The 15707-nt window shown below is 40.8% G+C and overlaps 1 protein-coding gene across 11 annotated transcripts in view; it reads left to right on the top strand.

Annotated features, from left to right (window-relative positions):
• ZMYND8 (zinc finger MYND-type containing 8) overlaps positions 1–15707 on the top strand; it is an 81723-nt gene that overhangs the window by 10200 nt on the left and 55816 nt on the right. For 2 of the 11 annotated variants that reach the window (XM_082225835.1, XM_082225838.1), the window contains exon 1: positions 14315–14437. The exons of 1 other annotated variant lie outside the window; for it this stretch is intronic. In XM_082225835.1, coding sequence (XP_082081961.1) covers positions 14424–14437 — 14 coding nt within the window. In that variant the 5' untranslated portion in view covers positions 14315–14423. Of the gene's footprint in view, positions 1–6903; positions 6988–7363; positions 7388–13572; positions 14438–14648; positions 14844–14864; positions 15523–15707 lie in introns of those variants that run through there. 8 more of the 11 variants (XM_082225836.1, XM_082225840.1, XM_082225841.1 and 5 more) reach the window with 7 other exon arrangements.

Raw genomic sequence — 15707 nt, 5'->3', positions numbered from 1 at the left:
TTTTTCTTGTGTTTGTAACATCTCATGCCAGCCTTGGTTTGGTTTAGTTTTTGTGTTTGTCTCAGGAAGTTCTATTTTGTTAGTATAGGAATATGGATAACATTTAATAAAACTAGAAAGATGTTGATGAGTAAAGCTGTTGTGTTTGAGCTCTGCAGTATATTCTAATTCTAGAGTGTTTGTGTTTTGAATAGTTTTAAAGTCAGTTGGCTCAGGAGTGTTAATTGCATCATGCAGGTATGTAGCATATCTTTATTATCTGTTTTACTTTCATGTGGCCTTAAAAGCCAAATAGAATCATAGAGCTGTAGCGTTGGAAGGGACCACAAGGGCCATCTAGTCCAACCCTTGCAATGCAATAATATTTTTCCCAACATAGGGTTTGAGCCCATGACCCTGAGATTAAGAGTCTCATGATCTACCAACTGAGCTATGCCAGCTGCATATTTTAATTGGAGAACAGACGCTGGGAAAGTAGTTGTTTTGGCTCAGCATTTAGCTGATAAGGAATGCTTAGCTGCCTCATCCTGCCTGAAGTACGGTGATAGACTATGAGGATTCCTTGGGAACTTTTGTTGTTTTTAATTTATTTTTGCTTTTAACTTTTTAATTTTTTAAAATGATTTTACTCTGTAGTTTTATGTTTTTATATAAACTGCTAGAATATATTTTTGATACAGTGGTATATAAATATTTTTTATAAATAATAATTCAAAGAACAAAATGCTGATGGTCCAGAAAAGCTGAAAGGTGATCAGTAAGGAAATTCTTTCCAAATGTAACTAAGCCTTTGCTGCATGCTTGTCCTCCAGAACAATATGAATTTCTAAAATAGTATATTACTGCACATCACGCAGCATATGAAAAAAAGAACTGTGCCAGTTATGAGTATTAGCATTGCCCTTTTAATCTCCCCACACCCCCATACACAGGCATCATTGGGCCAGTATTCCTCAGAATTCTTGCGACTAACTGCTTTAATACTGCCTTGGTGCAAGAGGCCATTATACTCTTTAGTACCTAAGGAGTATCCTGCAGCTGAAGTACAAGAGGTTTCATATGGGGGAAGGTTGCCTATCTGAAGGCGTCTGTCTGCCTACTCATGAAAATAATGATTTTGATGTGGAGTGTTTTTAAACAAGCTACCGTATTTTTCGCCCTATAGGACGCACTTTTCCCCCTCCAAAAATGAAGGGGAAATCTGGGTGCGTCCTATGGGGCGAATGCAGGCTTTCGTTGAAGCTTGGAGAGCGAGAGGCGTCGGTGCGCACCGACCCCTCTCGCTCTCCAGGCTTCAGGAAGGCATCCGCAGCCTAGGCAGCCCTGCGGGAGGTCCCCGCAGGGCTCCCCACGCTGCGGATAGCAGCCTGCCGCCCGGCGGGCGAGATGCCCTGAAGCAGAGCGCCCCACGCGCCGGACAGACACCCGCAACGTGGGGAGCCCTGCAGGAGTTCCCCGCAGGGCTCGCTACGCTGTGGATAGCAGCCTGCTGCCTGGCGGGCGGGGCGCCCTGAAGCAGAGCGCCCCTCGCGCCGGGCAGACATCGGCCAGCCCCACAAGCTCAGGGAACAGCAGTGAGGTGCAGCGCCACCATCCCGCTGTTCCCCAACCTGGTTCGGTTTCCCCGACCTGCTTTTGGGGGGGAAATAAAGGGAATTTTTTTTTCCTTTATTTCCCCCCCAAAAAACTAGGTGTGTCCTATGGGACGGAGTGTCTTATGGGACGAAAAATACGGTACCTCCCAAGTGAAGCTGACATGGTACAAGAAGTGAGAAGACTTCACCATGTAGCCTCAGTGGCTAGAAGTGCCTTTTACTGACTGACTGGTTCAAGAGCTGTGGTCATTCCTGGACTTTCTCAGTGCTTGCCACAGTAGTTGCTGTTAGTACTGTGCAGTACATTGCAACATGATTGCTGCAGGAGTGAGACTTTTGTTAGAATATAACACCTGTGCTCAGAGATCTGCACTGGCTGCCAATTTGCTCCGAGGCCAAGTTCAAGGTGTTACTATTAGTATATAAAGCCCTTAACAACTTGGGACATGTTTATTTATGGGATCCCCTTACCTTACATGTGTCCACTCAACCACTTTCATCAGCGGAATTGGCACTACCCACAGGGGACGCGGGTGGCGCTGTGGGTTAAACCACAGAGCCTAGGATCAGAAGGTCGGCGGTTCGAATCCCAGCGACGGGGTGAGCTCCCATTGTTCAGCCCCTGCTTCTGCCAACCTAGCAGTTCGAAAGCACATCAAAGTGCAAGTACAGTGGTGCCCCGCAAGACGAATGCCTCGCAAGACGAAAAACTCACTAGACGAAAGGGTTTTGCGTTTTTTGAGCTGCTTCGCAAGGCGAATTTCCCTATGGGCTTGCTTCGCAAGACGAAAAACGAAAACGTCTTGCAAGTTTGTTTCCTTTTTCTTAACACTGTTAATACAGTTGCGACTTGACTTCGAGGAGCAACTCATAGAACGTGGTGTGGTAGCCTTTTTTGAGGTTTTTGAAGACTTTGGTGATTTTTGAAGCTTTTCCAAAACTTCTTTTGCAGCCATTTGGTAAGTTAAACTTTTAAAACTTTTTTGGGGGTTTTTGGATTTTGGGTTGGGGTGTTTGGAATTCAAGGACTTGGTGTTGGGGAGGGGTTTGCAAGAATCTGGAAGCTTGTGTGGTTTTTTTCTGCATTTTTATGATTTTCTGTGACCATTGGGCCACTCTGCTGTTTTTTTAAAAAATTTCTGGATTTGAATTTCTGTGTGGTGGGTGGCTGGGGGAACAGTTGAGGAGGGGGTTCTTCAGCAAGAAGCAAAGAGTGGAAGAGGAACCTTCTTCGAGTTGTCCTCCAGAGTCTTAGAAAATGTACTGTACACTTTGTTGATTTTTAAATGTTTTTCTGTCATGTTTAGAATCTTAATTTATTGTTCCTTCAATTTTTGAAATGCTCTTTACAGTATGTGTGACTTTAAAGAGCACTTAATAAACTCTTGTTGTACCAAATTTGGCTTTGTTTGGACTTTTTTTGACCATAGGAACGCATTAATTGAATTTCAATGCATTCCTATGGGATTTCGTGCTTCGCAAGACGAAAAATTTGCTAGACAAAAAACTCGCGAAACGAATTAATTTCGTTTTGCGAGGCACCACTGTAGATAAATAGGTACCGCTCCAGCGGGAAGGTAAACAGCGTTTCCGTGCTCTGCTCTGGTTTGCCAGAAGCGGCTTAGCCATGCTGGCCACGTGACCCGGAAGCTGTACGCCGGCTCCCTCGGCCAATAAAGCGAGATGAGTGCCGCAACCCCAGAGTCGGTCACGACGGGACCTAATGGTCAGGGGTCCCTTTACCTTTACAGGTGCCAGATAATACCTGTTTTGCATTTGTAAGAACTTTATAATTTAGTGTAGCAGCTCCTGAACTTTGGAACTCCCTGTCTATTGAGATCAAGCAGGCAGCCTTCACTGTACTATACTATTTTTGACACCTGCTAAAAACATTTATTTTTAGACGGACCTCCCCAGATGCATAGAAAGTTGGGATAATTTTAATCTGTTTTAGTATTTTAACTTTTGAATGTTTTAAAGTATGGTTGTGAATCTTTCTTGATTTTACTGTTTTATCTTTTGTAAACTGCTTTGAGGGGTTTTTTTTACAATCAAGCAGTGTATAAATTTTATCAAGTAAATATAGTCAATTCATGCACGTTACAACTTGCCATTAGTACACTGGATCACATGCCAAGATAGAACCAGAGCAGTCCTGTACTGATGGCATCAGCTTTGTTAGAACACTTGAGAGTTAACAAGTTTAATCAGAAAGGCTTTCACACCATGTCAAGATCATGTTGCAAGCAATGTGAGTTTACTTGCTGTTTTTCAAGTTGTCTGTAGGAAGATGAGGAATGTGCAGTCTTTGCTAGAATATCCCAAGCCACAAAAATGAAAAAAAAATTTTTTTTTCAAATAGGCAAAAAACAATGCACAGATATGACCTCCAGCTTTTCTGCATGCTAGAAAACTGGTTCAACCTACTCAAGTGTTTCAGGCAGCTGGTTTGCTGAGCTCTAGATCAAAATATCAGTCTTTTAAGGCAGGGTTAATAGTTTGACTGGGAACAATTCCAGAAATGCAAAACCTCTAACCCAGCCATTTATCTATTTGAAACATGAGATTCTATGGGTGGAGTCTAGCTTTCTTTTAAATAGTCTGCTGTATAATTCAAGGCAACCATATAGCTGTCTGTAGGCAATTGCGTCAGACACTGCAACCCAATGTTATTAAAATGCAGATGAAGGAGTTTGTGCTAATGGAAGACAAGAAGTATTCAGAACCCACACAAAAACATGGGAAACATGCTTTTGTTTAAAAACAAGTATATACTTGCAAATCCTATTTCACTAGAGCTAACAGTGCAATGGTTTGAATGTTTACAGCGGAAGGATAAGGCACAGTAGAACATGGCTGCTTAAGGCAGAAGTTCTCTCAAACTTTCTACTCACGGGGCCCACGTGAGATGGCTAAAATTTATTAAGGCCCATTAGTCTCAAAATGGTGGTACAGAGGTAGAGCACAAAATGGAGATAAAATTTGACATAATCAGGTAGCAATTGCTGACATTACTTTCTAATGATATCTGTTCCATCTTTGGAAATTGATAAGTTCTTCATCACAAAATTTTGCTTGTGTCAAGGAGTTCCATAGTTCAGCTTTCCTCAAGCTAAGTACAGAGGTTTGCTGTAGAGGTATATATCCAGATATTTTTACTCATGTCCTGTAATTTCTTCCATACCCTTTTTAAACTAAATGTTTACCTAATTCCCAGCCCAAATTTACTTCATTAATTATCATTGGTCCTTTTGCATTCACTTGTTCCTCCTATAAAAGCTTTTACACTATCTGGCTAGGTCACTTTCCAGTTCACGTGAGGAAGCTGTTTTTCCATGTTCCTAGGGTCAGGAAAGAGACATCTGTCCATAGATATAAATGGAAATTAAATAATTTTATGTAGATGGAATTGAAGAATTTAATGTAGTGTGCCCACATCCACAGTCTCCCCCCCCCTGCTGACGGACTGTTGGGGAGTAAGAAGAATTAGGGCTGTGGAATGGGGAGTTGCAAGAGCTCACTTGCCTATATAGTAGTAGCGGTATGTTGTCCATGGTTTGAGCAGATTTGGCTACAAAAGTAAGGGAAAGCTTGAATTAGTATTGGCAGACTCAAAGTTAGTTTGTTATTTTTAAGTGTCCTAAGGGACAGCTTCCCAAATACATCCATACGTTAACTTGTTTAATTTCTGCATCTGGGAATGACATAGAAACCCCTCAAAATGTTGACTGACTGTTAGAGGAGGGTGAGAAAAATGGTGGGCAGGGTGTGGAACGGTGTTATTCATTTTAAAATATTTTTCTATTGCCTTTCATTTAAAAACCACAAAGTGATGTACAGCACAAGGTAAAAACTGGAATATTAGCATCTATACAATAATCTTTTAAAAATGGGAAAACAGGAAAAACAGTAATCGAAAGCAAACAGATTAAGAAGAGATTGGTATTAACTGCCAGCAAAGGCTTGGAAGAATAAATGAGATTTCAGCAGGTGCATAAATATAATCATTGTGAGTGCCTGCCATAATTCAGAGGAGAGATGATTCCATTAAGAGGCCACCACAGTAGAAAAGCCCCACCTCGTTACTACAAGATGGATCCCTGCTGATGACTGTGCAACCATACTGTCCATACTACTTCACTACTTTTATTAGCTGTGTGAGATTACTACACTAATAGATAGATTTCCAAAAAGAACAGTAGCAATAATTTCCATACATACAGGTGTAGAATAGATGCTTAGTTGGGAAGCCCCAAGTTTTTTAGAAAGGGAAGTCAGAGATTCTCCAACTTCTTACCACAAGGGTGAGACTGCTGAAAATTACTGGGAGTCACAAAATGGTGACGGGGCAGAGCCAATCACAAAATGGTGGTACATGGAGGCAGAGTTTGGCATAATTAGCTGCCAATTACTGACATATTCTACTAATATATAATTCATAACTGGGAATTGTTAAATTCATTGTCAAAATGTTTTGCTTGTGGCAAGGAGTTCCATAGCTTAGCTTTCCTCAACCTAAGTACAAAATTTGCTCTGGAGGTATTGTGAGTCAGCACCTACATTTTAGGCAAAATATTCTAATCCAGAGGTTCCAAGTGCAGAAGCCTTTTAAAAATATTTTTTCTCTTTCTGGCACCACATAGCTCTCAATGCCCCCCCCCCAATATTCTGTAATCCCCCCCCCACATTCTTCTTTCTCAGTCAACTTGTGCCTTATTCCTACTCCCCTACCCCCCACCTAGCCCCTGCTGCCCCCCACCCAACCCCTGCTTGTTTCTTTTATCCTTTCTCACTGGGCCTTTCTCACTGGGCCTTCCCTCTCTTTTCCCATTCATTTCTTTTCTCTGTTTATTATTATTAATAATATATTATTTCATTTTTTAATTTGCTTCAACACCACCTCTTGCCCTTTCCTCTCAGAGGAGGGAGACCTTACTTCCCTTCCCCTCTTTTCCAGGCAACCTTTACTCGGCATGCAAGAAGATGCTGTTGCTGGCATTGCTCCTACTAGAAGGCTATAGCATGACTGGAAGGCATGGCAGACAAATAAGGAGGCACTGCCTTGGCACAGAAGCCCATCTGAAAGTCTTGGCCCAAGGCCCACTCTTTGAAAAACACTGGTCTAAATTGCTTGAGAAACACTGAAGGAGAGATAACAGGATGCATCCTGATCGCTGTCATATCACCTAACAGTACCCTTGCAGCTATAGGCTAGAAAGGCTATTATTACCCCTCAAGGTGATTTGCATAGCTGAAGGCCATTTGGCATTGTTATTCCATTTACCCATTATTACCCCCCCCCCAGTTCACTAGCCTGGATGGTTTGCCAACATCCTCCATATACCCTTTGCTTGCTTGTTAATTCATATGTTTAGAAAACTTTAACCAGAAGGTAAGCTTTCAATACTAGGTAAGACTGTTTTGTATCTCATGTTTTATTTCTAATTTCTGTTATGCAAAATACTTGTTTCATATAGTACCTGGGCACCTTCTCTTTGGGGGAAATTTTTTTTTTTACTACTTGCATGATGCTAAAAAAATTATTCTGAACTACTTTACTAATGTAGACCATTGAAATGTGCATAGACCAATAATACCACCAGTGAAGGCATACATCTTTTTCCAGTTACTTTTGAAATACAGTCTTCTGTCTATCAACCTTGTGGACATATTCTTCTCTCCCCCCATTTCAGAAACATGTATTCTGCTCCAGTCTCCTATCTGGTACAGTGAACCATCTGCAACAGCTCTCTGACTCCTTTGTAGTATGCATAGTTGAGCAGCCTACTTCTGCATGCATCTATTTTTCCTTTTCATATAGCTCATGTTGCCTGTTTTCTTCTACACAGCTTTTTCCTTTCTGCCTGAACATGTCTCAGCAATTACTGTTTTCATGTTTTGTGAACAGAAAAGCATCTTCTTTTGTCTGTGTCAGGCACTGGCTGCTCTTTAGGGAGAGCTCTTATTTGTAGTGTTGTGGGCCATAAGTACCATGTGTGGCATTTTCTGGGAGCAACTCTCCCTCCCTTCTGCCTTTTGGGTAATGATGCACTCTCTCTGAGGCAATCTGTAAAGAGAAGAATTGAGGGAAAGTGCCATGTTTCTAGAGTTTTCTACTGGCTTGTGGTTGATTGAAAAAACAACAACTCTTCTCCCACATCCTTCTGTTTCTTTCTAGGCTTTGTTTTCATGGTTTTCAACCCCCACTTCATCTTTTACCACTTGGGTTCTTCAGACTGCTACTGATTAACATCTCTGACTTTAGCCCTCTATTTCCGCCTTCCTGCCTGTCCTTCCCATTTCATTGTTGTTTTTCTACAGCCTACACTCTCAAATAGCCACACCCCAGGAAAAGCAATTGGCTAATCCTGCAGTAGGCTATGCATTTTAATGGCCTTTTATTACAGGATAAGACACTTCATTCACTGATTGCAGCAGGGGTTTTTTCAGTTGCCTTAGCTTGAAGCATGAAAGCTTCCTTGCTTTCAACAACATATATTGTTCCAATAAAATGTACTTTTGCCTCTCATTCTTTTGGGGACTTGGCATGCAAGATCATTCCAAATGGGGGAAGATCAAGCTCCAATATTTCTTATACTTTCCTAATTTAAAATACTTAAAGGATATGTTTACCACAGTGAGATAAATCTGCTGTTTGCCTCTGAGTTCAAAACAACATGAACTACCTGAGAGGGCTCCCCAATTAGTCTTTGTTTTTACTGGCACTTAAAAGCCCTTTGCTTTAGCTCAGTAAAGCATTTTGTTGTTTTAGAAGAGCAGAACTTGAGGCCTCATCTAGCTATTGCTGCTATTAAATTACTAGCTGATATGTGACCAAATCCTCCCTCCAGGGACTGAATGTGTCACTTTGGCTATGTGCCCAGCCACCATCAGTGCCATTGCACTCCCAGAGCCAGGACGTCTTTCCCACAGAGAATCAAACTGTATACCAGTTGTATTTGTTTGGGAATGTTGTTCTTGATATGAATAACACTGAAGCAGAGCTGCCAGTGAAATAAAGCCACATGGGCAGCCTCCATAGTGGACTCTCTCTCTCTCTCTTTCTTGGCTTCCGAATCATTAAAACTTTAAAGCACCAAGAGTGAATAAGAGCTACATGTGCAGTTTGCAAAATGCTCCTCTGTATTAGACAGGGCAAGGCAAAGGAAGCTTTGTCTACAGCACTGACACTGCTGCTAGCAGCCATTTTGGTGTTAATATGGGTGTGCAGTCCGCTGGGGGCAATTGTGCTTGGAACATGTGTCCAGTCAAGTACAAATTAAATATCTGTTTAAAGTTCATAAAATGAATTCATGGTGCAAAAAATAGCCACATTCCTATAATAATCTTTCCCCCTCAGGATGTAATAATTCAAGTAAATATTAGTTGCTCATTTCTCATTGTTAGAAAAGCACCCTTGCAGTTTTACAAGTGGTGATTACATATAAATGCTAAGCCAAAACCATGTTTTAGTAAGCCACACTGTGCATGTAGCTTGGGCACATTCTGTTTCACCCCTTCCTTTGTGCAAGTGGGTAAACAAACCACCAAGGGCTTAGTGTGACGTCTGAACCCAAATGTACTTTGTTTCACCAGAACAAACCCTGATCTCCAGCTAGCCTTAAACCATGATTTGCTGTTAGTGATTGTGTGTGTGTTTTTAGGGCAAAAGCTACCCTAGGTACAGGTTTATACATGATGCTAAACAAACCCCCGTCATAGTTTGTTGACTTCCTAGTGGTGCATCAATAAAACTGCTAGCACATTTGCAAAACTAAACAGGGTCTGGTATGGTTTTAAATTTGATGGGGCATTGTGTGTGGAGATTCCTGCAACCTTAAGTATTCCTTCCAACTCTACAATTCTATGATTCATACAAAAGGGGGGGGGGAGCAAAGCACTCAGAACACACAGCTCATGCACCAAGTCGCTTACAAAACTATTGTTAATGGCAGAGATGGAAAACCTGTTACCTTCAGGCATTGTTGGACTACAACTCACACAATCATCCCTGACCACTGGCTTTGCTGGCTGAAGCTGATGGGACTTGAATTCCAGTAGCAACTGGAAGGCCACAGGTTCCCCACATGCCTAGTATATGGCTTAGCATTCCATGTTAGCATCAGACTTCAAAGACATTAGCCTATTGATTCGTGCCCCCCCCCATTCTTGAAATGTCATATATTATTGACACAACTGCACACTAAAGCTGTAGCTAAGTATTTCCAAGAAATGTGTTATACTACATGAGCAGCATTGTCTTGTACTGCAGAACTAAAGGAATATTCTTTCCTTTCTCTACCTGCAATGATTTGATCCCTTTGGTTTGCATGTTTTACCCCCCCCCCGCCCCCCATCTACCACCAGGAAGCACCCTTTATAATTGTCCATTACAGTGTTGGTTGTCTCAGGTCTATGTTCAGTCTCTCCCATTACATGGATAGAACGTTGCTGTGCTTTCAGTCTCCCCCTATCTAAGAGCGAGTGTATTTATTTATTATTTACATTTATATCCCTCCTTTCTTCTAACATGGAACACAAGGAAGCATACACATAGTTCCCTGGAGGCCTCACAGGCAGGCATTGATCAGACCCAGTCCTGCTTAGCTTTAGCAAGGTGGTGCCCTCCTATGCCTTCAGACCATAACCATACCTTCAAACTTCAGTCCTGTACTCTCCAGTATAGCAGCCATTTGAAAACACAACAGCTGTATGTGTTATATGTTGATTGTGGGAAAGGGCTGGTTGTGCTTTTTTCTCCTTTTTAGTGATTTTCACTGTCCCAACACACCTACCAGTTGACCATGTTGGGAAGAGGAGGTGAGGTAGAGCTAGAGGGGTTTTGGCCTGATCCAGCAGGCTCCTCTTACATTCTTGATTCTTGTCTTGTTTTTCTTAAGGTAGTGTTCTAAAACACGACCACATTTCTAACTATCTGATATAAACTCCTATTGGATTATCGTTTGATCTATAAAACCACTGGATACAAAGAATTACCAGAAGAATAATAAAGAATTCAGATTAAGTGTGTGGTCTTTTATTATTCAGTAGTTTCAAATACTGAATAATATCCCATAGATTAGCAGTACTATCTGGTGATTCCTTCTTTCTCCTGTAGGGAATGAATTTGATCCTGTGTGGGTTGTCACCGCCCATTCCTTTGCATTTAGAATAGAAACATAGGTTTCTGTACTTTTATCAGGAGTTGCCAACAAGGTGCCCTCTAGATGTTGCTAGACTAATCATGATTCCTACTAGCTAGGATTAATGAAAGTTGGGGTCCAGGAACCTCTGAAGAGCACCACATTGGGTATCCTAAAATGATAAAAACTGTATCTGAGACTCCTGGATATAAACATGCACAGAATCATAAAATTGCAGTGTTGGAAGGGATCCAAGGGTCATCTAGTCCAACCCCATGCAATGTAGGGATATCAACCAAAGCATCCAAGACAGATGGCCATACAATCTCTGCTTAAAAACATCCAAAGAGTCTACCATCTTCCAAGGGAGTCCCTTCCACTGTCAAACAGATCTTACTGTCAGAAAGTTCTTCCTGATGTTTAGTTGAAATCTTCCTCGTAGCTTGAAGCCATTGGTTTGAGTCCTAACCACAAGAGCAGGAGAAAACAAGCTTGCTCCATCTTCCATGTGACAGCCCCTAAGCTACATGGCTTTCATATCTCCTGTCTCCTCTTTTCCAGGCTAAAAATACCCAGCTCCGTCAACTGTTCCTCATAAGACCTGGTTTCCAGACCCTTTATTAGATCGGTTGCCCTCCTGCCCACACGTTTCAGCTTACCGACACCCTACTTAAATTGTGGAGCCCAGAACAGGATACAGCATTCCAGGAGTATTCTCCTCTCAGATAGTAGAAAACCTAGTAGATTTGCTATTTCCAGCTCCCTCTTGCTGCAAAAATGGGGTTAAAAATTCCACCCCCACTGGTGTACAGCAAGCCCACAATTTACGCACATTTAACTTGTGCACATTTAACTTGGCAAAAAAGGGGGTTAAAAAGGAGGTGGGGTTCCAGGAAAAATGACTTTAGCAATCCCACCCACCATTGAACCTAGTGTGTTTTAACTATATGGAATTTTGACTTTAGACACAATCCCTGGAACATAACCCCCACATAAGCTGTAGGCTTACTTTACTTCTCATTGTTGAATTTGCACATATGTAGACCTATTTCTAATATATTGTCACCTACAGAGTAGTAAACAATGTCCCCAAGTTTTAGCCACAAACATTTTATTTTTATTTTTTTAATATTCACAAAAGATTTCACAAACAAAAAGATTCAATGAAATCTGTAGATTTTTGGCATTTGGGGGCCTTTTTGTTTCAGGCAATTGTGGTTTAAAAATGCCATATATGAATGACACAGGGAAGCAGATAATGTGCCCTTCTGACACAATACACATGGCTTCACTGGGGGACATTTTACTGCCCTTAAACACTTTGGGATTTTGCTTGGGTTAGCAAAATTGCTCAGAAATTGCCTATCTTAGTTTCCACTGAAGATGGTTAAGTGGCATATATATTTCCCCTTTATTATATTGTTCAGTTCCTGCTGCATTTTGAAAATGGACAAAAACTGTGAAGGTACGTTCTAAGTTTTGCTGCTCACCATCCTGAAAAACAGTGATTAGGTTTTGAAAGGCAAAAAGCTTCTGCCTCGCAGAAACTAGAATTTTGTATATCAAATCAGTATTAAACATACTTTGCTGGTATAGCCTGAAAAACAGCCTTGGTGAAGGACATACATCTTCTTAGTGGCATAAGCACTGAGTTTTCCTGTGAAGTGTAAAGATGATGGTTATCTTAGAAAAGCATGGCCACAGCATGAGGTAAGAGAGCCTAGGATTATTTCTTTGCCTTGGATTATGCACATGTGACTTAGTAAAATCCACAATCAAAAGGGGTGTGTGTGTGTGCGCGTGTGTGTGTGTCTGTCCGTGTCCGTTCATCCCTCGGTCTTAACTTTGATTACATTACTGAGTGTTGAGATTGGGGCAGTTAAGAAATAGATTTAATTTGATTGCTAGCCTTTCTATTTTGCGGCCACAGAATGCTGTTGCTTGCTTGTGTACCTACGCACCTTTGCTTATCGGTTCCCTGCTCCCATGGCTTTTCTATATATTATTTCAGGTTTATACTCAGAACTCTTTATTTTCTTTACTAATTGCTTTCAGCAAACTCACACTTCCTTATTTTGGTCTGTTCATGTACAAGGTTACTAATATGCCTTTCTCTTTTTGTATACACGTTTCTTTGCATGGTAATTTGTAGGTGCAGCTGGGGCTTTTTGTTTTCTTAACTGTTTTAGCTGTGAATACAGAAAAAGGTCAGCATAAATGTAAGCATTTACTGGAGAACCTGTGTGAAAACCTGTTCTTTGAAATGTTTCATCTAGAACTATTTCCTTTCCCTCAGCATAACAACATCTTTTAAGGCCTATCGTAGCAAAACTGAAATACTGGCTGTTTTGGAAAAGAATGAAGCCTAGGTGTGTGTCTTTTTCACACACACAGAAGTGCTTAAGAACTGGCCCCAAATCAGGCTATCCAGTTTTGGCTACAGTGTCCTGTGTATACTTACATGTACCATTGATAAACAACAGTGGTTACTTATTAGTAGTTACGTTCGGGATCGCACTGTAAATAAATTATCTTTTAAAACAACCTTTTAAAATTGCTTCCCATTTTTAGAGACCTAGTTTAAATTAGGGCTGTACATGAAATGTTTCTAAATTCAGACTGCACTCCCATTGTTCCTCCCTGCTCTGAAAGCAGCTCTGGTATTTTTCCACACACTGAAACTCAACTCTTCACAAGGCCTGCATCTTAAAAAGAGCCGAATGTGATAGGGTTAATGGACAGGAAGCTGCAGCTGCAGCAGACTAATAGGCAAGCGAGATTTTTGTTTAACTGACAACTTTAGAAGGCCTTAGGGATGAGGGAAGGGCAGTTTGTGAAAACAGCATGCAGCATACTACTGAAAAACGTAGCTATTTTCTGCATCCTTTATATTTAATTAGGAAAGGGACATTGTAAGTGATTAGGAAATCAGAATCCTGGTTAATAATCCAACTTTTGTTAGGCACTGCAACATATGTTGGGTAAAAATCCAGAATGTGGGTTCTTACAGCTCACGGCAATCGTGTGTGTGTGTTCTGTGTGTGTGTAGGAGAGAGAATCATATTTGCTTTTTGAGCTGTGTAGATGTTATATAATAGCTGAACTACAGCACTAACCTTGATCCTTTATTATATGTTTGTGTATCTGACTGTATCTGTGTCTGTGTGTTATGCTTCAAAACATTTTCCTTCCTTTATGTAGTGTGCTTTTCACAGTGTTATTCAGAATCGCTGTTTCTCTGTAGCAAAAGCAGCTTTTGTGACCTGGGGAAACCTCCATGTTTAGAAAACCTCAAGCAGAAGCAACAGATGTGGTTTGAGAAATTCCTTATTTAGACTAGCACTTAGTGTTCACTTTATTCTTCTTGAAAATCTGCTTTCTGCAAGGAGTTTGTATGTGTGTGGCTCTTTTTTTAAGTTTCTTTTGCTGAAACAGGCCTAGTTTAGCCTGTCTTCTCTGTGCACAGGATGGCTCCTGCTTGCCAGAGCTGCACAAAGATAATAGCTCAGGAAGTGTTTCAGCCAATCCCCTGAAGCTTTACATTCAGATTTTCCAAAGTAGCCAATCCAGGATTAGCTTTTATTAGGAAGACAGATCATCAAGCTGAAGTGCCAAGCCCTTTCTGTCTGAGTACTGAGAGCCTGTCCTCCATTTTTATAAGTATTGACATAACACTGTGTTAACAATGCATCCACAGAGGTAAGCTTGACTTTTTTACATTTTTTTCCTCTAAAACCTATGAGTTGTGGTTTAACAGTGTGATTCTCTGTGATTTGTCGCGCAAAACTCACCCCACAGCACTTTATTAAGTTGAAAATGTTTAAATTTGCTTTCTTGGGTCACATGGTTTAGTAGCCATTAGCCATAGCTTTATTTTACAGACTGGCAAAACGTTTGCATACATACTTCTTCACAAGGGGATGGTGGTTTTTAGAGTTTGTCAAGATACTGTTCTTCCAAAGCAGCTTTCTGTGTCTGAGCAGTTTGCCTGCACTATTGTCTGTTGTGTCACATGCCTGCTGAAGAGAAAATGGAAGCTAGGGAGCAGATGCATTTAACTGCCCTACAGGGAGACAAGCAGGGATAATGGCAGACAGCAGAACAGGCAAGTTTACCTTTTCAAACAGTGAAAAGAAGAGCTATGCTACGTTATCCCTGATAAAATATGGGATTTTTAGCAGCCTAGACTGCAGTAAATAGTGCTAATAGTAGATTGAAGATACTGGGCCTAACTGGTGGATTGCTATTGCATCATGTTTTTTGTGCAGTTTTGCCTTAACTTAAAATGGATATTTAACTCTCTCTTTTTTAACAGGATCCTTAGAAGCAGTGTGTGCATTTTTCTGGATGAGAATATATAGCTTACAAGCTGTCTCTTTAAACATGACTTTCTTATTGTAGGTTTTAGAAATAGTTAAGGTCTAGGTCTGAATCCACCAGGCATAGTTATGCATCTCTTCCAGTGTCTTACCTATTTAAAGACAATTCAGTTTTTAACTATTATCTACCTTTTATTTAGTACAGATAAAACGATTTGACTTTTTAACTGTGCTTTTCTCTTCTGTAAAAAATCAGGCACAGTTCTCAGAGGTGGAGTGATATAAAATCATGTGTGGTTCATGAGAGCATTACATGTTCATTTTTTTCCTCCTTTTCGGGCTTTTCTGGTTTTTGGCATGATGCTACGTAATTATTTCAAAAATTTCCTTTTGGTCAAATCCCAAATCTGCCAGCTTCTTGTATCCTATTTACTGGGGGAAATGAGATGGTTGCTTGAACACTTGGTAAGTAAACTTGTATGCTATTCTTTGATAATTTTAAACAGTTCTCAATCTTTTGCTTTTAACAGGGCAAAATTAATCCAGCCAGTGAATTTTTGTGGATAGCTAGTTCAGTAAAAATAAATATTATTGTATTCTCAAAATTCTGTTCATTCAAACAGAGTGCTTTTCACAATGTTCTGCCACAC

Source organism: Podarcis vaucheri (assembly GCF_965113315.1).
Source record: "Podarcis vaucheri genome assembly, chromosome: 6".
Taxonomy (NCBI): domain Eukaryota; kingdom Metazoa; phylum Chordata; class Lepidosauria; order Squamata; family Lacertidae; genus Podarcis; species Podarcis vaucheri.
This window is presented reverse-complemented; position numbering and strand designations above follow the sequence as displayed.